The following is a 26818-nucleotide window of genomic DNA, read 5'->3' on the forward strand; positions in this document are numbered from 1 at the left end:
GTTGTCACACAAGATATTAGACCTGTTATTATAGTAGAGGGAGCTGCGTTTAAAAATCTGACTGTGAATCTTGCTCCAGGCTATGAAACGCCCTGTCGAAAGAAACTCTCCAAATACATTACTCAGGATCACGAACACGAAAATTACATGAGAGACACACAGCTGTGAATTTAGCAGAAGCAATCAATCAGATAAACACAGAGTTTGAAGTGGCTACAAAAAAGTAATAGCTTGTGTTCATAACAACACAGCCAACGTGTGCAGAGCAATGTCTTTGTTTTCTGCAAGCAAGCGTGCTGTGTTACTTTTTGGTAGTGTGGCAAGTGTGAGCTGTGCAGGGTACAATAAAAATCTTCGCATTCAGAAAAGCTTGGAGGATGTAGGACAAGTCCACACGTTGGTGGCAGCAGCAAGGAGACTGGTTGCATATTTTAAAAAGAGTGAGATGGCAACAAGTGCTTTAAATAGGAAACAAACAGAAATGCTGAACACAGAAAAAATCTATGGAACTTCATATTATCACAAAGTCAGAAGCATATGCAAAAACCAAAACAGATAACTTTTAAACATTACTGTAAGAGAGACAACGGTCGTTAAAAGACTAATAAATAATCAATCTGATTCCGTTCTCATTCTCATACAGCATGTGTATATTTAGTCTAAATGAAATAACATTGATGAACAGAGTGTAGTAGCAATAGGTGTTCTGGTAATTGGCTTGACTAATCCCTGTCTGTGATTCAGTACTGCAAATAAGGTGTACAATATTGTACATCTGTGTATTTATTTGATAGTATGCAGCAGGGGCAAACTCAAAATACCTCTATTTGTCCAACATGAAAAACTGACCCCGAAATCTGGGAGTAATAGTGCTAGATTATTTCAGTTATTGAACCATGCGTCGACTGGAATGAGGATCGGTGCTATTTGGAGAGCTACTACTATACTTGTATGATTTACTGCTTAATCAATCTAATCTAACCTAGTAAGACTCATGACAGGTTTCCCCACAAGTGAGTTTATTCTGTGTTTCCAAATACTTTCTACCCTAATACAAAAAATTAAAAACATCTTTAAATATAGCAGAGTTTTATGAATAGGGCATATTGTACTTGATGAACATTTACTTTGACATTTTACAGGGGACCCTGGACAATGCAATGAAGGTGAACTGAATATCTTCTCAGTAGATGTGTTACATTAAGCCAGCAGCACACATGGATTGATAAGACTAGTCATTCAAATTTCATTTGTATAATTCACTGTATTCAGTGCGTGCAACAGAAGCAGTCTTTACTCAAGAGGGCCCCTGAAATAGCAGCCTGCACCTGCTAGCACCCTTCCACGTCATAGCTGGAGCAATGACTATTAATGGCATACTTCCACACATGCTTTGAAAAGGGGCACAGTGAGCAGGTCATTCATTTAATAGATCTGTACATATGTACACTGTACTGCATGTTTATTCGTGCAGTTTAAAAGAGCAATACTCACAGCGTAACGTACGTATGAGCAGTATGGCCTAGTTGCTGTACAAACAGCAGCATGAAAGTCCCGTCTCCTTGACGTGCCCTCTGCTGTTTTTTTTTTTGTTTTTTTTTAATCTTAGTGTACTCAGTTATGTAAAGTCATGAAGATACAGGCATGGCTTTAGTTTACACTCAATATACGTTATGAGGCAGAAAAGTGTTTTATTTACCATTTGTACGTATGCCAAAACAGCAGTTACGAAGATTATAAGATTGGATCTTGACTGGATTTATCTTATCTTTGCACAAAAACATTACAAAAACAAAATGTGAAAAATAAATAACAACTTTGTGGTAATGTACTATGTCAAAGTATGCATCATCCTCACACGCATTTGGAAAGAAAACATGCTTGAAATGATTTACCTGGACTAACAGTGCTCTGGCAGCTGAGGGCCTGGTGGGTTCGGAATAACCGCAAAGAAGGAGTCTTCACCGTCTGCACCTTTACCGACAGCCTGCTGAAGACTGGGCTCGAGCAGCTGCTGACTACCACTCTCAGGAGGCTGGCCATTGTACACAGGACGGACTACCAAGAGCTGCTGCTTCTTTATGCCTTACCGTCCTCTTCCTCCTGCAGATGGAAATGACAGTGAGCAGGTTTCAGTACCCTTGTGATATAACCTCCAGGCTCTCAGCTGATCGCAGACACAGCAATGCATTATGGAATGTGGAGGGTTAAATATTCTGAGCAGCTGGCTGAAAACTACTGGAGCTACAGCAAAACCTGCATGTGTCTAGTTCCAAGATAAACTCAGAAACTATAAACTGTAATGTAGCAGATAGAACATTCAGTAATGGTATTAATGGGTGCACAGTAACAGAACAAATAAGTGGGTTGAAAATATATCATTTGAGGTGTAAACTGTACCTTCGTGTTTTGGTTTTTTTTTTGTCCATTGTGAGTATTTTAGCAAAGTGTTTAAGTTTTGCTTTTTAATCTTAGATCTTGTTTTACTTCAATACAACGTGTTCCTTTCTTTTTCTATACACTTTAAGTAGATACATTTTCTTGATTTTCAACATAGAATAATGGAAGCCTCCAACATTGGACCATCTTAACATTAACAGAATAATTAGGTCTCTTTTCCATTTGTTGTTACCGTTTCAAATTTCTGGCCATGTATTTTTTATTTATTTATTTTTTTTCTGTGAGGTTGTTGCATGTACATAGCTTTAACACAGAGCAGGACTGTGTTACACGCACACACACACACACACACACAGTGTATCCTTGCTGTACCCTTCACACTCTACTGCTTGTATGAGTCACACTGCCAAATCTATGCGAGACAAAAACTCTGCATTTAACATAGGTAGGCTATTTATTTGCCTATTTAAAGTACCAACACCTGAACACTGCAAAAAACATACCCAGAAACCTAAGCATTGTATTTAAACTAAGTTTGACTGAAGAAATGTGTTTGTGTAAATAAATGTATCTGAAATCACTGTTTTCTTCCTATGAAGCAAACTTTATGTATAGTGTACAGCTGGTTAAGGATGACTTATTTTCCACTATACAGGATGGTTAGAAAGTGGCTTTACCACATCAACGCACCATATCATAGACGTGGAAAACATACTCTCTAATCACCCTTTGTAAATAATCTCTCCATATTCAAGAGGTGAAGTACATGATTCCTAATCTCGCCAATGCATTGTCATAATGTCAATTAGGCTGCTGTCAGTATAACATGGTCATCGTAATACCATGACAGCATGTTACACGTGAAAGGCAAAACATGTTAGAAAAAAAGAAAATAAAAATAAACTACTGTCATGATGTCAACCAACATACTTTGATGTCAGACCACAATAGGTTATCTAATGTCCTAAAACCTATTAACAACATTCTGGAGCTCTTAAAAGGTTATCACCCCAAATGCCCACCCAAGCTCTCCCACTGCTACTGCAATACAGCGTCCCTAATAAGGTCAACGAGACATAATCTAGTCAACTGGATTGTGGTTCTCGCCTCAGACATATGTACTGTGATTGTTTCCTCCTACACTGGACTGTAGCGTTTGGCACTTTCCATAGCAACTTCCCACACAAAGGTAGAAAATCCGTGCACTGAACACCACGTCAGCAGACCATCTTCTCTGCACAGCACATTTGTACAGCAATGCAAACCCGCCCTCAGACCTGCTTAATTGGCTAACTGTAATCTGGAATTCAACTGCTATCCTCGTTCCATTTTTAGAACGATATGTTTTGATTGGTAACACATTTTGTCATTCAAAATGATATAAACGTCAGTTCATTCATGACTTACAAATTAATAACTAAGATTTTATCGTCATTTGCAATTAAATATCACCTAGCAAGACGATTTATTTATGTATTTATTTCTTTATTTTGTATTTAAACATGTATTTAATTACTTTTATTCAAACTTTAGTGATGTATATTCCTTACGGTATGTTTCTGTCCATATCTGAACTTGTAAACAAAGAAAACAAAATGTGCATTAAAACATTCATACAGCATTGAACCGATTGTAATAAAACTGGTATTCTGATTTTCAGCTTCATTAATATGTGTTTCGACTTTTAAATCAGATGCAATAAGGACATGGTTTAGTAAACATACGGCATAAGTCATTAATAATAACACTATAGTAATCAAAAAAATAATAATAAAGTGCGCTGTGCGTGACACACATCAAAAAGGAAATAACCCGCCACAAATAGATATGCATCTGTGTATCGTCGTATTTGGAAACATACGTTTGCACTAGTTAGTCCTTGCAGCACAAACAAAACGCTGAACAGCTACACATAAAACTTACAATAAATCATATGAAATAATAATTATGTTTTTGCATAACTGCTGCTGGCTATATTTGCCTGTGAGTGAAGACAAAAAAAAAAAAAAAAAAAATCAAAAACCTCCTAAAGAGATAATTACGCCTGCAAATCGATTCACATGTCTTTGCAATATTATTTAAAATCACTAGAATGCATCAACTCGTCTATCTTTTCAGTAAAAAATAAAGCAACCTCACTCACTGACCTTTAAAAAGCCGGGTAGGCGAGATTCAGCGGCGAAGCTGTGTGAAGTTGAACTTCAATCCAGGAAAGAATCCAATTGCTGCTGGGTCATAGTTATTCTTGTCACATGATTAGGGTTTAGCACGCATATAGAATGGGGGACGCTAGACCATGCCAACAGTATGTCTGTGCAGACAGGTCTTTATACTATAGTTAAAAAAGGTGTTTATACACGTGTATGATTTTGTAGTTTTTTCGGTGCATGATTCCTTCGTTCAGCTAAATATAACGCAGTACAGGTATGTCTAATAGCATGAAATGTGCAGGAAAGTATATTAAAAAAAAAAAAAAAACTGGTATCAGCTTGTGAATGGATGGGGTTGTAATATCGTTATAACACAATATAAACAAATACAGTATATAATTATGCTTATTTAGTAAGTTGGTAATAATAAATGTTGTATCTAATTTTAAAACAAGTTTAATAACCATAAGCAAACAACTTGCCTTTATTGGGTATCAAAAATTCTGCTACATGACCTCAAGCAACTAGGGCTGCACAAAGGGTACGTTTTGACCTTCGAAGGTTCGGAACACATTACAGAAGGAACGTTCGAACCATAATTTACTGATGGCGTCACCATAGTTACTTGTATTGGATTGAAAAACCTATTTTACATGTAATCCATCTACATGGAATAAAACGTTAACATGTACTTTAAAAAGCACTATATATAGAACAGTATGTTTTTAGAATTTAAACAGAGCTTACGCTGTACAACGCTTTGCTGTCGAGATGGCGAATGAAGAAATGAAAGGTTTGATCCTGGATAACAAGAGTTGGAGGCAGGGCATAGCTAGGAATGGGAATGGGAATGGGAATGGGAATGGGGGTGTGGGTGGGCTCCAATTCGGGAGGACGGCAGGGTTGCCACCTGGCCCCATAATTCCAGAACACTGAGGCAGAACAGGATTTTGAAGCTGCCTTTAAACTGAAGGAAATCAACATGTGAATTGAGCCCTAATCCTTTGCTAAATTGATTCTGGTGATTAATTATCTTGAGGCAGCATGACAATACAATAATAGCTTTTAACAAATGAAATAAGTACATCATCAATATTTATTTATTTTATTAATAGTTTTAAATATATATATTTTAATGTTTTTTTTTTTCAATTTGAGCTACCAGTCACATTTGGAAACTATGTCCTACAATTTTAAACATTTTAGTCAAAGCTACCTCCTACACCACAATAGACAATACCCTCATAGACTGCTCCTGATCAAATCAATAGGTTTTACAGCAGCCTCAGAGCAACGCATTCCCATCCTCTCAGGTTCTGCAGCGGCATCAGATCTATACATTCTTCATCTCTGCCCAACGGCAGCCCCATCTCTGACATCATCTAAAAAAAAAAACTTTTAAAAAAGCCTTAACTCTCAAATACCAATTTCCACCGCATTTAGCAGCTCTCTTCTCTCTACAACAGGCCACTGCACACTACTGACAGCATTCCATCGTTTACTCCCTCAGATCTCTGCCCGTTCAGATCTCACCTCTACTCTTAATATCTCCTCACTACTGCAAATCTCGTCTCCCTCTTCAGATCTGCTCACTATTGCAGCATGTGAAAGTTGCTTTAGTTTACTGTTTAAATCTACAACTGCCCTCTTCCAGAGCTTCCAGCTTTCCTTTAGCAATTTAGTCATGTCCGCTCAACCTCTCAGATACTACAAGCATCAGTACATGGTGAGAGACGTTTACGAGACTGGAAATCTGTCTTGATTATGAGTTAAGGTTCCACTATTAGGAGAATGACTGGAGTTGTGAAACGCAAATCTCTGAATGTGAGTTCACTTTTTCCATTCCAAGCAGGCATGATGGTAGCAAACCACTGATCAATCCCGTATTCGCTAACTCATAGGAAGGTCGGTATCTTATCTATCTGCCTTTGTTTCCAGAATTGGGCACAAAAAACCGCTGACCTTCCTCAGCAGTCGATTTCATATATTCGTTCAGCTCCAGCTGCCACCTCAGCCCTCACCAAACTTCGCAACACCGACATCTACTATTCAACTAAATACAGCACTCTCCAACCTTCTGCAATCTGCTCACCAATACATGGCTACAGCTTTAGCCCCAGCGACCAAGGCAAACATTTACAACTTTCTGCACTCAAAAACCAACTACATCCCATTCCGATTTAATGAGCATCAGATTCTAGCCTCCATCGGCCATGCAAGGGATTCTCTTCTATTAGCCCCTCTACCATTAAAGCCTACATCTCCAATATTCAGTATTTCTACCGCCTCAACTCCGTCCCTTCCCCAATAGTTCTTTCCATCCCATCAGTTTGCGTGACACTCTGAGAGATCCTCAAGTGCCCCCCTGCTGCTCCTTCCTGGCTCCCTATATCGGTAGATATACTTCACTCTTTAATCTTTACCCTCAGAAAAGGCTGCTCCTGTCCATTCAATGACCTCACCTTGGAAGTTATATGTCTAACTGCTCTTTTGACACTTTCCTCTGCAGGACTCCTGGAGGAACAAAGTCCTTCCTGTGAACTTACTGTGACAGCATCAGATGATTTACTGGTGAGGGGGGGAATAAAAAAAAAATCAAGACATCAAGGGGAATACAACTGATAGTCTTGGAGTGTAAAGCCCTATCAACCATGAGATCTTCTGAACCTTACCGTGCACCAAGATACTGGACTTTGGCCATCTGTAGTAATTTTACTACAGAATACTAAATCTTGCAGTAAAAAAAAAAAAAAAATTAACCATGCCCAGTGTTAAACATGGTGGAGGTTGTGTGGTGGTCCACAAGTTTCAACCTGGTCCCAGAAGCAGACCCCAACCCGTGGCAAGTTTCCCCCTTTCAATCAACTTGGGTTCCACTAAAGTCCTCACTCACCAGCCTCCTTCAATCAACCCGCAACTTTATTTAAAAAAAAAAAAAAGCCTTAACCCCTTTGACTTGTTCTTCTTATTCTATCACCTGGTCTTCCTTCACCACATTCTGTGCTCAGAATTAGATCCAGTCTTAGGATTGTAGTGCTGTGACCTCCCCAAATTCCTGGGGGACATTACATTCTCTTTATCAGATCTTCCAAAACAGAACAGCTTTGTAAGGGTCAGTATGTTCAATTCTCAAAAATTGACTTCTCTGTCCTAGTTCTACGCTATTCAAATACCTCGCCTCCAGGATTTCCTGTCTTCCTACTTTTTATTGACTCCTCAAGAAAAATCATTACGAGACATTGGTTTTTCTCTCACCTCAACTCCCTCCTGACTCGGACTGGGCTATGCTCAAGTCTCAACTCCTCTCATTCTTTCCGGATCGGAGCAGTCACTTCCACAGCACGAGGAGTCAATCAGCACCTGATAAAAAAAACATGGGGCGCTGGTCCTCTTCAGCAGTCGAGTTGTACATCAGATACACCCGAAGTGGGGGCGCCTTCTCTGCCAGGTCCACCAGAGGTTTCCTCCCAATGGGGGGGTGGGGTTCTCCACAGTCCGGATGGTCTCCAATCCATAGCCCGTCATACTTACCTCTCCCTCTATTTTCTGTTCTTTACAGCTTTCTCTTATCTATGAGTGCAGCTCAGCGGTTTCTTCCCTATCTTCACGGTGCGGTGCTGCGGTGAGCCGCGGGTCCTTCTTTTGGGGGGGAAGTGAGTTTCACTCCTCCGACCGACCAGGTCGGCCTCCTGCCCAAGTCACTGCTGTCCCCGGCGGTTCCTCGCTGGCTAGAGGGGACCCCCAACCACAACTATCCTGTCACAGCTCATGCGCTAGCCTCACCAAGGCCACAACCTTGCTATCCCATCTCCCTAGTTTCTTTTCCGGTCCGAGCACCTTTCTGCCCCCTCTGGCTGGCAGAGTCCCCACCTGCTGAGCCGGGCCCTGCCAAAGGGGGGGTTTCTCTATTTTCGTCTCTCCAACATGGACCCGAGTCACTTTATCCTAATTCTCCACGCCACCCAGCTGCCAGCCACGTTGCCTGAGGATGCTGCACTGAGTAGTGACGGATCTATCCCTCTGTCTTTTATGTCTCTCATCGAGAGTGTCTTTTATGTTTGTCTTCTCATTGTTTGACCAGCAGCTAAGAGACGCCGCCTGGCTAACGACCTGGACTGAGAGCTTTGTCTTTATCTGTTCTGTCTCTCATTCTCAATAGCCGCTCAGCGCTGCGTATGCTACCTGACCTGGTGAGACGTAAGAGTTCAGAGTGTTTTACATCGTACGTCTTGTCCATCTATTTTCTTCTCAAGCTGTCCAGCTTTATGTCTCTAATTCCTTGTTACCCAAGCACCCCCGTTCCTCAAATCAAACCCCTTTTATAGTACTCTGCTCAAGCCCTTGTAAGCGACCAGTGAAATTTTAATTATTAGTGTTAGGTATATTTTGTATGTGAATGGTGCAGGACAAACCTTCTTCCAGTAACACTATACATCACTTATAACTTATTTAGTACATTATGTTTGTTTAAATAATTGATGTCGTTAGCTTCCGCCAACAAGGCGGCAGCAGTTGTAGTTATTTGCATTACAATTAGCAGGTCACTCATGATCTCTTTGGTTCATAGCCGCAATTAGCTCGGCAGCAACTTTTCAAATCTGTGCTATGCTGCAAGATTAGTCTGCCATTTTTTTTTGCAACGCCCCGCCAAATTTTGGAAGTAACCAGCCAAAAGGTAGCCAAATTGCTTTTCTTAAACCAGGCAACAACAGCCAAAAACGTCTACTTACATTTACTAAAATATATATTACAAAACCATACATAGGTGCAACATATTTATTTTAAATTTAAAAAAAAAATAACACAGGTAAGTAATGTTATAAACAGTTTATTTATTTATATATGGGCTTTGCTTGTTATCTTTTCTCACAATTTGCAGTACAAGGACTGTTGTTTCTTATGTAATGAGATCAAATGCGATGCACCATTTTTTTTTTTTTTTAATTATTATTACCTGTATTATTTTATTGAGTAAAATTTAACTATCGGCGTTGTCAGATATTTTGTTATTTTTTTTATCTCTATAGATATAGATATAGATATAGATATATATATCTATATATATATATATATATATATATATATATATATATGTATGTGATGTAAGATTAATTATCTTGTACTGATACCGTTGTTAATTTGCTACAAATTAAAATATATATACAAAAGTTGTTTGTTTTTATTATTTTATTTCTCCCTGTTTTACAATTAAACAAAAACCACGGTCAAATCTATAGGAATGTCAATCATCTGTAATAATCCCCATATGAACCAGTCCAAAGGAAACAAGTAGGCGGGTTGACCATTTTCTTCAGCCGGATTGCTGAATGCAAGAGCGGGCATTTGAGTAGTTTGTCATTTTATCGGATGCTGAGCTTCAGAACAACGTCACACCCCAAGGTGGAGGGCGTGGTAGAGTATGCGGGCATTGTGGTTATTGAAGTCCTGCACTAATGACGACGTCATAATAAAAAGGAATAGTAAAAAAAAAATAGTCAAACCACCAAAGATAATATATATCCGCTAGATGTTTTCAAAACAAGCCAATTTTGGCTGGAAAACTGCCAAGCTGTCAGCACTGTGCAGGATCTGCAAAGATCTGCGGGTGGAGTTAAGTACGTCACGCAGCAGGCACAGAAGAACGCGCATCTCTGCAGTTCTGTCCAGTGCTGTGCAGATCTGCACTGCGTGAAGAGCGGCACTGCTGTACTACTACAGTCGAGAGAAGCGTGGTGTATTGAGCTGCGTGTGACTTGTGTTGTGATGATACAATTTGTCGACTTCTTTCTGAAAGTCGCTTTCGCAATGTTTTTGTCGCTAGGGAAACCCAAAAGTCGCTAGAACTAGTTGGCAATACTGCCTTCGAACCTTCTAACACAGCCCTACAGGCATCTGTTTTTTTAACTTATAATTTGGGGTTGTGTCGTTATGATTTCATCATTATTAAATTAAATGTCGTGTTTCATTCTTTTTTTCCACGTTTTCTTTTTCTTTGTGGCAAATTTGACATTGTTTTCTCATAATATGATCAGATTACAGGGTTGTTTCACGTTTGTAAGACAAAACAGCTACAGTAATGCTCGGCCTATGATGCAGGTTTACAAACGATGAACATTTTAATTGTGTGGCGCGAGGCTGCATGCTTCGGTGCAAAACACAAGACAATAAAATGTTAGCGACATACAAATAAAATAAAAACTTTGAAAACGGAAATGCAACACTTAAGTGTACGGGTGCTAGGTAATGGAAGGAGGGATTCATAAGTAGCCAAAGTTGAATACAAATAGTAAATAATCTAAATATTTTTAGTTTTACACTTGACACCGTTCTCCATCTTTGCTTAAAATCCTATATTCAAATGTTCTGGTTGTACAATTAAAAAAAAAAAAAAAAACATACCAAGGACTGCAAAGTGATTGTTCCTCCATTTGCTGATATACGATCAGCGTCCCTCCACTACTTAGAACCAGCTCACTTAAGTGTTCAATTTCTTGAATTTGTTTGCATGTCGTGAACATGTTATTTGCGTGTGTTTTGCACTTTAGGGCCACCGTAGCAAGCCGCCTGTGTTGGAAGATATGATAATGCGTCGTTGAAAGCTTCACATTACTGATAAATGCACGTATCACTAGTTGACCCTGAATTTACAAAGGAATCTAACACATTCAGTCTCCGAAAGATAAGTACTGTCTGTAACTCGTAACTGTTTGTTTTCTGACTCCACGCCTCTAGTAGTCGCAGTCATTTCTGCTGCAGCAGGAAGTCTGACTCCAGAACAGCAGCTTTTGTTTAGTTTCGATTTCTGAGTAACATACAATAACAACAATAACATACCTAGGACAATATACGTGATAACTATTACACCCACGTCGATCCTGTTTATAGGCCCAAGTGTCAGTCCGAATGCGGCTGCTGTGAAGCGCCACAAAGGCCTCTTTCACTTGCGGGAATGACAGAGAACTTCGATCGGGCTCCCGGGGCGGGACGGAACCGGGCAAAGCCTAACAGCCCCGGATTGGGAGAGCAGGAGATCGGCCGGATCCTTGTATCTGGGGCCGGGGGAGCGAGTGGAGATGCGCAACCCAAACAGTGTTTTTTCCAACAGGAGTCACTCAGACAGCCGAGAACGTCCCCACCTCCAGTGGTAGAAAACAGTGCAAGTGCAGGTAACCAAGTATGATGCTTAAGTGTTTCCGAAATAATAATATAATTAATTGCAAAGCCACAACACGTGGTGTTCAGAAAATAACGTTTGAACGTAATTTATTTTATTAAGGCACAGTGTATGTGTAAAATGTACTTAGTCTGAGTTAAGTAGATGCTAGAATAATTGTAAAATTACAGTAAATAATTTAATTGCTGACCTGTGGTAATTTGTCTTCACACTGAATGCAATTGTAATACATTTTATTAACAACTTTTTTGTTATTTTAGCAAAAGTAGTCTCTCCCCACGAGGAAGTGTTTTATATTAAATCGCGTGACAATAGTTACAAGAGCAATTCCTGAGACTATCATTAGATTTTACCATGTGGCAGCAGTTCCGTTTATTTTATTTTTGTTTCTTCAGATTTTCTGCAAAATTGGCATTTAGCCGCCATTTGATTTAAAGCAAAAGTAGCATGCTGATAAGAAGAAAATGGAAACGTGTAGTTTCCAGTGTTGGGTGGTATTGTGGAATAAGAGGTTGGGTGTTAAGATGTCTAATGTGGTTTTTTTTAATGTTCTCCGCAAAACCGGTGTTTAAAACTCAATCAAATGTTAAACTGGGGTTGCTGCTGTTTCCTTTAGAGGTCTACCGTGAAAAGAACACAAGTCCGTTACAAAGGTGTTCTGTTTTGTTTTCTTCACTTACCCACAGTTTGTTTTCCTGTAGTTTGTCAGTATTCTCTTCTGTCTAAATTGTGTCCACAGTTTAACACATGCCACTAGATCAGCCCTTCAAGTTTTATTACAAAAAAAGGCATCAGTTTGAATTTTTGCATATGTTTCATTTTAGAAATAAGTTTCTTTTTTTTTTTTTTTTATCCTCACCAGCATGTATGTCTGAATTTGGGGATATCTCTAAGGCAGATGTAAGAACTGCATACAGAATGGTCATCCCGTATCAAATTGTCAAGAACTTCTAACTTGACCGTCTTGTATTTTATTAAGCATTGTTTTTAATGGAAACACACATTGGCAGGTGGATGTCTTTAATACTTTCAGAGACATGGCCTATAGATTATAGATGCAAGGTATTCTCTGCTCAGCCATCTTCATGGATGGATCTTTTCATGTGATATTCGTGTTAAAGTAGAGTGGTTGTTCATACAAAGCGACAATAAGTTACACAAACATACAATTCACTGGTGACTGAAAAAGGTGACACTTTCGAGCAATTTCTTACCTCCATGACCAGTAACTGGATGAGTAGAGGTGTCATGCTTCAGTCTCAGAAAGAAATCCAAGATGAAGAAGCTGAAGATGTTTGAGCATCTGGTTGCTTTGACATGGAATGGTCACTATGCCTTTCCCTTGAAGTCTATAGCTATCTTCTATTCAGTAAGTTTCTCTAGAGGAAAATCTCACTGTTGCACAGTAGCAATTTACTGAGAGGCCTATACCTGAGACATGCTCTAAAACCATCTTCTGCATAAATGAACACTACAAGTCAGATGGTAAGCAGAATCATCAGACAAACAATATGGCTGGACGTTTTGGAAATTCTAGGCAAACAAAATAAAGATGGTAGTGTAATAATAATGTCTTTATATTTATGTAGCACCTTTCATAGTGGACCACCATCACAAAGCACTTTACAGAGGTAGGCTGTGAACTGTGCATTATATGCAGAGTCACTTACAATAGGACACTGATTTATCATCTGATCCACAGGATGGGGCACAAGGAGGTTAAGGGACTGTGAGTCAGTAGTAGAAGTGGGATTTGAACCGGTGTCGTCCTGGTTACAAGCCTTAGACTTTAACAACTGCACCACACTGCCTTCTGAGACATGTACCGCATGTAACACATGACAAAAAATATTTTTCATCTTTCATTTTAGAAACAGCAATATGTAAATTACTGTGATACAGTTTCTTTAATTTTCACATGCTTTTTGTAACGTACAGTTTCAGACAGTAGAAAAGCACATGAGAAGCACCCTGCTCACAACAGTAACAGCACACCAAGAGTCAACCCCCAAGTGGCAGACGCCCTTCTTGCGGATTCAAGACTGTCAGCAACAGCACCAGAGTTCTACCCAGCAAATTATAGCTCATACACAGTAAGTACCAAACTGCAACGTATGATCCATAACCTAACCAGCAATAAACATTTTAGTAGGGGTGGAGCAGAGCGTTAAATGTAGCAATTTGCTGGAGATAGTTTTAATTCTTCTGTTTTTTTACTGTTTAATGCTGTTCTCATTGTTATCCTGTGCTGTAGGGCAGTTTTATCCAGTGAACATAGTTTGTTTTTCATCCTTGGCTAGTCACTGCAGTACATATATTTTCTTAGGTACATAAAATGATTATAATATGTTTTGTACAATATTTAGTTTTAATGCCAGTCTGTTTTTCTTTATGGTAAAGTGAAAAATAAATCAATAAACTTTTACTACCGATGTTTGCAGGATATCGACAGGCTTGTTAAGTCATATGACATGTCCTAAAGTTTCAGCCTATTTATAGCTCCAGTAACACTGTCAGATATTCAGACATGTGTGACTGCAATAGACTAACAGTTGTCAGAAATTAATTCATGGCCTGGATTTTCCACTTTCCCTTAAGTTGTCTTGAAAACATCCTGTAAAAAAATCCAATTTAAACAGTTATGCCAAAAAATAAATGTTTGTTAGGGTGAAATTCATACAGCAGACTATGGGTAACTTTGAGGTAGTTGACTAAAACATTTGGCAGGCAGTACATTTATTTTAGTTGGCTTCATAATGCAAAACTTTTGACAAAACATTGCACCCATTGCGAGACATGAACAATTGGGTTTGATCAATATACGTGAAAATGAATGTTGTAGTGCTACCTCAGTATTTCACTATCTGACTTGCGCATTAAAAATAGTGAAGTATAGTGCATGTACAATTTACTGACAACATGGTCTAACCATAAATTCAACTCTATATGGTTCCCTGTCGTGTATAAAGCAGGGTATAGTATGCCAAAGCACTGGGGGGTACCTATAGCAGTTGTAGCGCTTCAGTAAAATATGTACTGAATACCTAGTGTACAAGACAATGTAAGAGAAGTGCTATGGTGGAATATGTTTGAAACATACAAAATGTACGCTAACACTAATAATTAATTTAAAAAACTGAGCACCGTTTGCCCCTCCCTCCTCCAGCTCGTGTTATCCATAAGCCTAAGTCCACTGCAGTTGGTGCTGCTGCAATACAAGCTTGCTGTATGTATCGCAAAGGCACATCAATTACGTGTAAATAAACATGTACTTATTTAAATTATAAAAACATGATTACTGTTCTAAATAACATATTTCTAAACTACATGTGAGTGTTTTATTCAATGTATATGGATTACCTGTAAAATAGGATTTTCAATCAAATATAAACAAGTAGCTGTGGTGACGTCACCAGTAAATTATGCAAATGAGTACCATCGAAGGTTCAAACCTTCCTTTGGTAATGTGTTCAGAACCTTCGAAGGTTAAAATGTGCCCTTCGTAGCAGCCCTAAAGTTAGCCCCTTGAGGAACCAGAAGTAATCCAATGAGTAGTAGACCCAAATCCATTTACCTAAACAAAAAATTAAGAGAACCACACCTTAGCTGAAGTTGCATGTGAGTTGTTTGTGATTAATTGTAAGTCTTGGACTGGCTTAGAGCATTATGACTCTGCAAACGCTCTAAAACTACTGAAATACAAACAGAAAACATAACTCTGTCAGTGAAGATATTGTGTGCCTTTTCTTTTCAGGATCCATCTTTTGAAGATGGGAGCGATAGCCTTTACATACAATCTGAGCCCACTCTTTCGGAATTTGTGCAAGATTTCCTATGCCACTTGAATGATTCCCCGGGAGCTTTTGAGTCTGACATTGAGCACATCACTGCGATGCTGAATGGGTGGGTCACTACAGACGAGATGCTTCACGAACTTGTAGAACTAATCTATCAACAGGTGTGTTCCCATGTGTGGTTTCTGTTGAGCAGCTTTTCCCTAGTGTTTAGTGACTGCATAGTAAAGGCAAGTTTTGTATGACACAGTAAATGCATATTCAGAACTGTTTCAGTACCTGATCATGACAATAATGACCCTTTACCTATGGTCCATGGCCAAACTGAAAACGTAGACCTTCAGTGACAGAGGTTGGAGTTATACAGTGTAACCATTAATTATGCAAGAGGTAGAGAAAAGAGTAAGAATCCCAGTGGACTTATCCACCAGAGTACACTGGGGACAGGAATTTGGCAACTAGACATTGCATTCGTTTCCGGTTCAGATTGGATGTGCTTGCCTGTAAGTCTTGAGATATATGATCCTTGTATGTAAAACACACATCTGGAAAACATAAGTGCCTGTCTGTAGTTAGATAAATGCATGCCAAGATTGGATTTTTCTTTTTGAAAAATTAAATCCAGTTCTAACCTCAAACTGAAAAAACTAATTCTGATGTATCCACCCTCCAAAATAATGTTTGACAAACACAAATTCAACAACATTTCTGAAGTCGTAGTCCAAATCGGTCATTGGTGGCATCCCATAGCTATTCACATAAGTAGACATTCCTGGTTGATTTTTCAATTGACATATTTTTTGGATTGCTTTACGCAATTAAAAATGTATATAATTGATTGGGAAGAAAGACGCAAATAATTTCAACCATACTCTGAAGATATCCACACACTTTCCCTTCTTGTTTTCTTTTTGTGTTTTCTTATTTGAAGTAACCCTTTCCTCTTTTGTTTTCAGTCCACATTGGTCCCGAACTTCTCATACACAGGAGCACGATTGTGCAATTACTTGTCTCATCACTTAACTATGAGTCTCCCAAGTGGCAATTTTAGAAAGCTGCTGCTTCTGAGGTTAGTAAGTGTGTTCACATTAACTGCTGTTGTTCCCGAACAAATAGTCATTCACGCACTTCTCATAGTCATTTAAATGTGGCTAAGAACATGCATTGTTTTAGCCTATGACCATTAAAGTCTTCAAATGAGCCATATATTGTTGCTTAGAATGTGTTAATGTTTTACATGCCATTTATCTCCTAAGATCTAGATCCCCTGTGATTGATGGTTGTTTGTTGAAGCACAGTTAGTAATTTAGTCCCTTTAAAAATGTGTAAAGTTGTAATTTTGTATAGATGTCAGACAGAATTTGACAAGAGAGAACAGGCGGTGAAGGAGGATGAAGCCACTCGGAAACGTTTTCATTCTTTTGTGCTGTTCTTGGGGGAGCTGTACCTGAACTTGGAGGTAAGAGTGTGCTCATGGTGTTTTATAGCAAAGGATTGCTTTTATTTTAAACTAAGCTGAGGGGGAGTGGTTGAGAGGAGTTTTCTTTAAGGGTAATCAAAGTCCAATTGCAGTTTTTTTTTTTTTTTTTTTTTTTGAGTCACAGGCTTATTCGACTGATTGCAATTTTGTAAAAATAAAAACTAACCCCTTTTGTTTGAATTTTTTGCTAAGCTGCCCCCACAGTGTGAAAGACCAAACTGTTTGAGGTGGTGACTTCATATTTTAGTGATTTAATATCATTCACTGCTGGTGTAATATGGGTGTTGAGGTCATATGACCTTTGAAGTTACAGCTGCATAGAGACTGTGCACTTTGAGCTACTGTCTTAATGTTTGGTAAACCGATGTATTTTGATATTCAAACTTAAGTTCCAGAGTCAAAAATGAACACGGCTACAGTGCTTGACCTCAGGTCATGATACAGACCACATGCTTTGATGTGGGGTTTATATAGTTGGTACACAACTGCATTCTATTCTTTCAGATAAAATTCCATTACCTTTGGTGTCCAGTGAACATTAACCATTTCAGTGCCACATTCCTTTAAACCTCTCACCATATTATTGATACAAACTACTGTCTTTGAGTGCCTGTATAAGTTGCATTCAGTAGTTCTCAATAAATCCATTGCAGCTGGTGTCCATGGAAAACTTTTTTACTGCCACATTTGTTTTTAACCTCCAGTCATCAACGATATACAGTGCCTTGCAAAAGTATTCAGACCCCTGACCAATTCTCTCATATTTCTGAATTACAAATGGTACATTGAAATTTCGCTCTGTTTGATATTTTATTTTAAAACACTTAAACTCAAAATCAATTATTGTAAGGTGACATTGGTTTTATGTTGGGAAATATTTTTAAGAAAAATAAAAAACTGAAATATCTTGCTTGCATAAGTATTCAACCCCCACACATTAATATTTGGTAGAGACACCTTTCGCTGCAATAACAGCTGTAAGTCTTTTGGGGTAAGTATGTACCAGCTTTGCACACAGTGTCGGAGTGATTTTGGCCCATTCTTCTTGGCAGATTTGCTCCAGGTTGGTTGGACGACGCTTGTGGACCGCAATTTTCAAATAGTGCCACAGATTCTCTATGGTATTGAGATCATTACTTTCGGCCACTGTAGGACAGTCACCTTTTTGTTCTTGAGCCACTCTTGTGTTGCTTTGGCCTTGTGCTTGGGATCATTGTCCTGCTGAAAGGTGAATTTCCTCCCAAGCTTCAGTTTTTTAGCGGACTGAAGCATATTCTCTTGCAGTATTTTCTTGTATTTTGCTCCATCCATTCTTCCTTCAATTGTAACAAGATGCCCAGTCCCTGCTGATGAGAAGCATCCCCACAGCATGATGTTGCCACCACCATACTTCACTGTAGGGATGGTGGGCAGTGTTAGGTTTGCACCACACACAGCACTTTGAGTTTTGGCCAAAAAGCTCTATCTTGGTCTCATCTGACCACAAAACCTTTTCCCACATCGCAGCTGGGTCACTCTCATGCTTTCTGGCAAACTCCAGACGTGCTTTCAGATGGTACTTTTTGAGTAACGGCTTCTTTCTTGCCACCCTCCCATACAGGCCAGTGTTATGCAGAGCTCTTGATATGGTTGACTGGTGCACCATTACTCCACTCCCAGCCACTGAACTCTGTAGCTCCTTCAAAGTGATTGTTGGCCTCTACTTATGCAAACAAGACATTTCAGTTTTTTATTTTTATTAAATATTTCCCAACATAAAACCAGTGTCACCTTACAATAATTGATTCTGAGTTTCAGTGTTTAAAAATAAAATATCAAACAGAACAAAATTTCAATGTACCATTTGTAATTCGGTAATATGAGAGAATTGGTCAGGGGTCTGAATACTTTTGCAAGCCGCTGTATATCATAATCAATATTCAAACCATTCGATCTGATATGACATACCCCTTAAATGATGCTTTGTTTTTGTACACAATAACTCCTTTTTAGTTTTAATAAATGACTTTGTAAAACTGTATAAATGATTGAATGTTTTTTTTTGTTCAACAGAAAATTATATCACAAGTCTTGTTTTGTTACCTGTAGATAAAGGGGTCGAACGGGCAGATGAACAGAGCTGAAATTCTTCTGACTGGTCTTCGGGACTTAATGAATGCACTTTTCTCTTACCCTGTTGATGGTAACCTTATCTGTGCAATGAAGCTACTAAAGGTAATAACTTATAGCATCATTTTTTGTATTGAATGGATATATGTGCTTTTTTATTTGACAATTAAAACATTTCAAACACTTACATTTTTACCTTTTATTTTGAGAATGGCTCATCTAGTTGATAAATCTGTACGCACAAATCCCTTGAGGAATCCGAATCAATGTTACAGTAATGTATTGAGGACTATATCTTAGAGACCACCTTGAACTCTACATACGTTGAAAGTACATTCGTCACTTTCGCACGCTGACACCTTCCCCAGTGAAAGCCAGCTGATTCTTTTTTATGCATAGTAAAGGGCCTTATTTTAAAGTGTTCACAAATGTTACTGTTTAATTACAACATGGTAATTTTTCCCTCAAATAAGTTTGAATAATCCAGTGTGTTTCTGGATTGTATGAGAAGCTTGTTTTTTTAAATGATTGTACTCTTTTGAATTCCCCTCAGTTAACTGGGTCTGTTTTAGAAGATGCGTGGAAAGAAAAAGGAAAATCAGATATGGATGAGCTTATTCAGAGAATTGAAAATATTGTGCTTGATGCATCCTGCAGCAGGTAGGATACTATTCCTGCTAACAAATTATACGAATCCAGACGTGGCACAAGAGTAGCATCCCCCAAGAAGCACTTTAAAATACATTACTGCATTGGGCCACTAGATGGCAGTACAAAACAATAATAATAAAATCACAGAACAACACTAAAGCTATTAGTACAGATCATGTGTTACTTTGCATCACAAAACAAAATCTAATTGGTTTGAGGTGGCTTTAAAGATTTGAAGGTTTTAGTAGTATTAATGACAATCATAATGTTGGTTGAAGTGTATTAAATTAGCCTGGGGATTTAGCCAGCTCAGCACTGCTGACTTTTATGCAAGCGTCTATAGTCTCTTTTACCAGTACTGTATCTCTATTTTGTTTTAGGGATGTGAAGCAGATGTTGCTGAGGCTGGTGGAGTTGAGGTCCAGTAACTGGGGGCGAGTTCAGGCAGCAGCAGCCTGTAGCGAAGCCACTCCAGAAAACGATCCCAACTATTTTATGGTAAAGCTCAGCAAACTGGCAAATATATACTACAATCTGTTGTTGTGGATAAAAGTCTCTCAAATACCTGTATACATTTTTTTTTCCCCAACCAGAACGAGCCAACATTTTACACAGCAGACGGTGTACCTTTTACTGCAGCTGATCCAGGTATGTTTTGAATAAAAAAAATATATAACTCAAATATAATATATTAATAATAATACCAACCCTGGGATTTCAGAAAACACACTTTCCCCTGATTTAGGACCTAGTGCCCTATTACAAAAGCATGTGAAGTGACATCTTCAGAGATAGAATGTCTTAATTACAAGTTTAGGAGAGTTGATATTACTGAAAATGCTCTCCTAACTTATTAGCCTATCTTAATTTAAGCTAGCATATTACAGAATGTTCCTAACTTGGTCATTTTCTAAGTTTCTTTCCTAACATTAAGACTTGATGGAACCTTTCCCATCTGTTGCATAGAAAAAGAAAATTGTTTGCAAGATCTGCACAAACCATGCAGAAAACAAAAAGAGAAAATGATGCACATGTATTGTTGTGCTTTAGATTAAGTTTTGTATTGCACAAATATTTCTGGGAATTTAGGTCTTATTATATACTGCATATACTATAGTGACCCATGTGATCCATTAGTGTATTTTGGGATGTAGGTCTATCCCCACCCCCCCGTGAGAGAAGGTGATTTATTGTGTGATGTACGAGACAGCATGGAGTTGGAGTTGACATGCTTACAGTTACTGTCCGTGATTATGATGATTGATATTTTAAGCTTTCGTGAGGAGTAAGATATGAAGTGTCCTGTGTTGAGTCTCTCGTGTAATTGTATTACACAGCAAGATGCTCCATTGAACTATTACCATATGCAGTGTAACTCAAAGTACTTGTATGGACAATTTAATGTACACAATTATATTACACACTTTATTTCACACCGGAGGCACGACCATTACAGTACTTTTCTTATTTTTAGCTTTACTTTAGCCTGTGAGATGTTGTTGTGTGTTGGCATTCCTAATGAATATAAAATGGTGTTTGACTGAAATTTAGTATTTCTTCTTCTTTTTTCTTTTTAAATACCGGTATATTGTTAACTAGATTTTTCTGCGATCAAATCCTTATTCTCTTCCCAAATAAAATTTAGAGCCTGGTTTCTTTGCCACAGCTGAATTGAGTTTAAACGCAGGGTTGCCAAATTTCTGACATGAAAACAGCGACCCCGTTCTTCCGAACAAGCCCAAAACAAGCGCAACCCATGTTAGAGCATGGCTGTTTATGCAAATTCCAACCTGCGACTCTCAAATTCCAACCGCGACGCTCCAAAAAACAAGCCCAATCCCACTTCTTACAAGCGGACTTGGCAACTCTGTTTAGACGCCTTAACTTAAAAACATGTATTTTCTGGTGACAGTTACCTGAAGCTCGAGCTATAACGTTCTCTATTCAGACTTGATCAGTCGTTTACGGATAAGATTGCCGTTAGGTAGGATTTCCTAACTAATGTTACGATAGGATGAGACACTTAGGAAATGCTTTTGTAATGTAGTTGATACTTTGCAATACGATACACCTTTGTGTATCGTGGTACAAGCTTGAAATTAGTAGCTTACAAAGACAAAAACGTGAAATAAATGACAACAATAAAAAGTTAAACAAAACATTATTATTATTATTATTATTATTATTATTATTATTAATATACCTAAATATCAAGAATGTTTGTTTTTTTCTGTATTCCATTGCTAGCAAGCAGGGAATATTGACACTGTACTAAAGACTTCAGAACAGGCTGGAGAAACGCTGCCTGACCAATGATAGCTGAGACAGCTGTGATTCTGGCCAGTGGGAGTATAGAGGAGACAGACACAGCCTGCCTTGTTGTTGTGGACAGAGGAATCAGGAAGCGAGCGGTGTCTGTAAAAACTCGCTGCTGTGACTGTAATTTTACTAAGGTTACTAGTTTTTTGTATTCAAATGTTATATATTTCTTTGTATCCTTTTGTGAGAGCATTTTAATTCATATAAATAGATAGCTATATGTTTCTTTTTTGTTTTACCAGTTTTAATGTATTGCTCTCCTTTTAGTATTTCCTTATCCTAATCCGGTGTAAATGATTCTTTTTTATGTGTACGAGCCTGTCATTTGTGAGGCAGGATAGGCTATAAGAATTGACATTTGTGGAAAGAACATTTCCTGTTTTTTATAAAGCTATTTATTATAGATGACAAAACATTGCATTTCTTACGAGTTTTATTTTATATTTCCTAACCTTTCTGTGCGCCCTAATCTTTTTGGTTGGTTGAATAACCATTAAATTTTTATTTGGTTGAATATGTTACTTTCTTTAACAAAATGTGTTAATCCCGATGAAAGCTTAGTGCTGAAAAACTTCATATTTTAGATTTTTCTAAAGAAACACATGAACAAAGTTTGTTCTTTAGTAGTTAAACATATTGTTTAGTATTTTTTTCCTCTTTCAGAAGTGTGGTAAAGAGATTTGGCTAATTCAGCTAAAATGGATATCCCAGGAACTCGAGGTGACATACTCCTTTGTGTTAAACTAGTGGTTTACTACTTTGTGTTAAATAAATAAATTATTTATTTTGAACTGAATATGTGTCTGCAGAATTGAAATTGTAATTATTTTCAAGTCTGTCAAGTAGAGATGAGTTTTTCATTACTATTGTGATATGTATCGTATCGTGACCTTGGTGTATCTTCTCACCCGTACTGAACATATTTACATTATGTATAGCGGGGTCCTGAGCTTTTGGTGTAAACATTGGCCCTGATATACGCGCTTCTTTGACAACAATCTGCTGAAACCAAACAAAAAAGTGTGTCCTCTACATTACTGTCTTTCCCCTTGCGTTTCCTTTTCATTGCGGGATTTCCGTTTGATCGCCAATCACCAAGAACAGCATCTCTGTTTTTGCTTATCCTTACTGCTTGGCTTTTGGAGATGTAGAATTGAGCAGCAAAGGAGGACAGAGACTATGTGGGGTTCTGTAGAGCTTCCAGAACCTTTACTCTGTCAGCAAGTGACAGTTTGTTTCTGAGACATTTTTGTGCTGAAACTGCTGTTAAACTTTGTGTACAGGCAAAGCGCAACACTGGTGAAAAGCCCACCAATCATCCCGCTAAAGCGAACTTTAGTTTTTTTTATCGTGCCTACAAACTGAAAATGACTTGCACATTTTTAATAGAGGAAGAGAAAGTGGTCGTCCCATTTAGCTGGGATGTACTATACCAAGTTAGGAAAAATTCTATCCTAGCCATGAAAGATAAGATAGGAAAGCAAGTTATGAAATTGTACTGCAATGTGGCCCCGGGTTTTCAAAAGTTCATCTTCCATACATCCGAGTTCAAGTCCAGCAACACCAACATGTATGATCTTTATAGCTGAACTAAACTATCATGCTAAAGCATGCACATTAGTGCTCTGGCCAGTACCATTTTAAGTCATGCGGATGTTTTGAACATGGTATTGCATACAGATATTACATGAGCAGTGTGATTTGGTCTGCTTCCAAAAAAAAGCTTGACATCACTAATATAAAATTTATAATTTTCCAGACTATTCTGAAAAATATCAGGAGATGCTAGATCGTGAGGATTTGTTTCCAGATTTCTACGAGGAGAATGGAACACATCCTTACAGTGGTGATGCGTAAGTTTTGTTTTGATTATAATTACAAGTGGTGTTTTCTATAAAACCTTGGCAATACTTGAAAAGTAGGTATATTATGGTTGAGCTGCATAATAAATGTGTAATCATATCCAAATGATATGAAACTTTGTATGAACATTCCTGCACATGAGATATTGTACTCATGATAGCTTGTGGAGACCGAAGTGTCGTGCATGGGCATGTGCTACATTAAAGTTCACCTGCACTGGGGTCAAATTATGGGTTTACTAATCTGTATTTTTGTGTTGTGTGATCTGAAAAAGTATAAAACACTCCTACACACTGTGTTTTGCCAAATATCACTTTTTTCTTTATAGATTATTTCTAAAGAAAATAGAAACAAACTTTTTGGTTGCAAGACCTTTGTCAGAGCACAACTTGTAGAAGCTGTAAACACATATTAATAGAGGTCATAAATAAAACAATCACCTGGCACAGTTAATTAGCCCTTAACCTTGTAAGAAATAGTCTTAGGCTTCCACTTATCGAATTACAAACAGATTACATTTTTTAAGAGGATGTACACGTATTACAAATTAACCAAACTTAATAAATTAGTAGATTCGTCATTTCCAAAAGTCAGATAGTAAAATAAAACAATTTACAGTGTTATCCAAGCAATGCACCTGTTGCTAACTGATCAGCAGTAATAAAGGAATAACTTTGTATTAAATTACTAGAGTACCTATTTCATAAATAAGTATAAATACTAATTTGTGAATTCAAAAACATTACCACACTTACACAACTATACAGTGCATTACAAGGTAAGTTGGTCCAATTGGTAACCCTTCAAAAATAATTTACATTCCTTGTTAAATCTATAATTCGTTGTTTGAAAATAACTTCTATATAAGACAAGTGTCTACAAAAATAATTTAAAAATAAAATACATGTTCATGGGGTCTACTCACACCTTTCATACCTTATTTAATCAAAAAGTAGAAATATTTTTATAACATAGCTCGGAGATCAAATTCATCATTCCAACATTGATTTTCTTATCTATCAGGATTTACAACGCTTTTCACAAAAAAGATCAAATTCTGAATCCCATGCTAGCTCAAAGAGCAATTCAGCTGAAATACACAAAAATGTATGTTCTAGAACAGAGACACTATTCAGCTTTCTCCTCTGACTGCCTATAAAGAAAGTCCATTTGGTTTTATGTAGATTGTTAGCTGCACCCAATCAACCTAAATTTTACGCTATAACAGCTCACGAAGCTGAAGTATTCTTAAGCTTGAAATATGCTTGTATGCCACAACAGTAGCCTTGGTGAAGGTTTTATTATTTATTAAAGTGGAGATTTAAATGTCTATAATCAATTGTATTTGCACTGTCACGGTCCTGATGAGTAGGCTGTAACAGCTGTTTGTTTGCTTTCAGATACTTGGATGATGATGATGATGAAATGGACCCAGAAATTGAAGAAGCTTTTGAAAAATTCTGTTTGGAATCAGAAAAGAAAAGGAAACAATGAGCAAAAAGTAGACTAGCACAGAAGCCTTTTATGTTTATACTGCAGGAATGTTAGCAACTGTAAAAAAAAAAAATAAAAAAAAAATAAAGTGTTAAAGTTTTAGAAAAACACAGGATATGCTTACATTTTAAGAAAGTTATCACATCTCCGCTCCTTTTCTTTGCGTTTTATATAGCAGGGATTTCTGTTAAACTACAAAGCAGCAAATCTTTAAGCATGTACTTCAGCACAGTGATGGAATACAGTTTATTGAACCAAGATATTACAGGTACAAAAAAATAAATTGAATTCGGTGAATAAAAAAATCTAATCCCACAAGACAATGTTTTTTTTTTTTTTTTTTTTGTTAATGTGAATGTTACAGTATGTTTGCCTGCAATAAATCCTTTAACAAGAATTGCCTGATTTCTAGTGGAATGTTTTTTTATAGTATACTTTTTTTTCAGGAATGTGATGTCTTGGGGTGAAATGGGGCTCTTGTTGAGCTCCAAGTATCTAAACACGCTTAAGGAAAGAGTTTTGGGTTAAATGTAAAACATATCTCAATGTGTGTTTATTGTTTTAGTTAATAAAATATTAATTGTAATATTAGGAAAGCACATGTTCTGCATAAGAAATATTTGGAAAATACTAAGTGTACATTCATTTTTATGCACTGCATTACTTGCCTATCTTATTAGTGTTCTGAAAAATATGATTAAATCCTTTATTTTAATGTGTTTTTGTTTGGTTGTTTTTTTTTTTCCATAAAATATTGTTTTCATGTAATGCTAAACATGGTTCAGAATAGGTTCAAAGCATTTCCTGTAGCAAGTTGTGGTTTCCATTAACTGATGGTGCTCAAACCATCTTAAAATACTGCAGAACTTGAGGGTCATCATTTAGAAAATAGAGGACCCTAATGTGGTTGTGCCCATTCATCCATCTGTCTGTCAAACTCTTAACTGTGTGATTAAGTGATTTGTTTAAGTTTTAAAAAAAAAAAAGTTGCTGTTTGTTCCTTTTTTTATTTGTTGAATACACAGGGTGATTGATAAACAATGTGCATCACAGGTACACAGTCAGGAACATTTCTGAATTACAGAACAAAATTGGAAATAATGTGCTAATACCACCTGTAATATTCGGAACCATGCACTGGGTAACCGGAATCAAAATAATACAGTGTGCCAGACCAATGTCGGAGCTTGATTTAAACTTGTTATGTAAGGTTTTATACAAGGTGCATTGCTTATGAATCACCCTGTACAGTAATGTTGGCAACAACCAGAACACATACTGGGTTTGATAAGAATTCCCCATGGCTCATCCAAGCCTACATACAGTCAATGCATGCAAATGAAGGCACTGTTCGTGAAGGTATAAAAGGATCCTGTTTTGTTAT

General features: G+C 37.6%; 2 protein-coding genes across 2 annotated transcripts in view; one reads left to right on the plus strand and one right to left on the minus strand.

Annotated features, from left to right (window-relative positions):
- LOC121318182 (NAD(P) transhydrogenase, mitochondrial-like) overlaps positions 1–4652 on the minus strand; it is a 39636-nt gene extending 34984 nt beyond the window's left edge. Inside the window, exons 1-2 of the mRNA XM_041254594.1 lie at positions 4548–4652; positions 1896–2103 (exon numbers count right to left, since the gene is read on the minus strand). Coding sequence (XP_041110528.1) covers positions 1896–2043 — 148 coding nt within the window. The 5' untranslated portion in view covers positions 2044–2103; positions 4548–4652. The remainder of the gene's footprint in view (positions 1–1895; positions 2104–4547) is intronic.
- Positions 4653–11059: 6407 nt separating this feature from the next.
- On the plus strand, positions 11060–26076 carry paip1 (poly(A) binding protein interacting protein 1). The gene is made up of 11 exons (XM_041254642.1): positions 11060–11716; positions 13663–13817; positions 15479–15682; positions 16475–16587; positions 16866–16977; positions 19087–19212; positions 19661–19767; positions 20139–20256; positions 20352–20406; positions 23837–23930; positions 25341–26076. The coding sequence occupies exons 1-11, from the start codon at positions 11500–11502 to the stop codon at positions 25432–25434; spliced, it is 1395 nt and encodes a 464-aa protein (XP_041110576.1). The 5' UTR covers positions 11060–11499; the 3' UTR covers positions 25435–26076.
- Positions 26077–26818: the final 742 nt, after the last annotated feature.

This window comes from Polyodon spathula, chromosome 1 (genome assembly GCF_017654505.1).
Source record: "Polyodon spathula isolate WHYD16114869_AA chromosome 1, ASM1765450v1, whole genome shotgun sequence".
Taxonomy (NCBI): Eukaryota; Metazoa; Chordata; class Actinopteri; order Acipenseriformes; family Polyodontidae; genus Polyodon; species Polyodon spathula.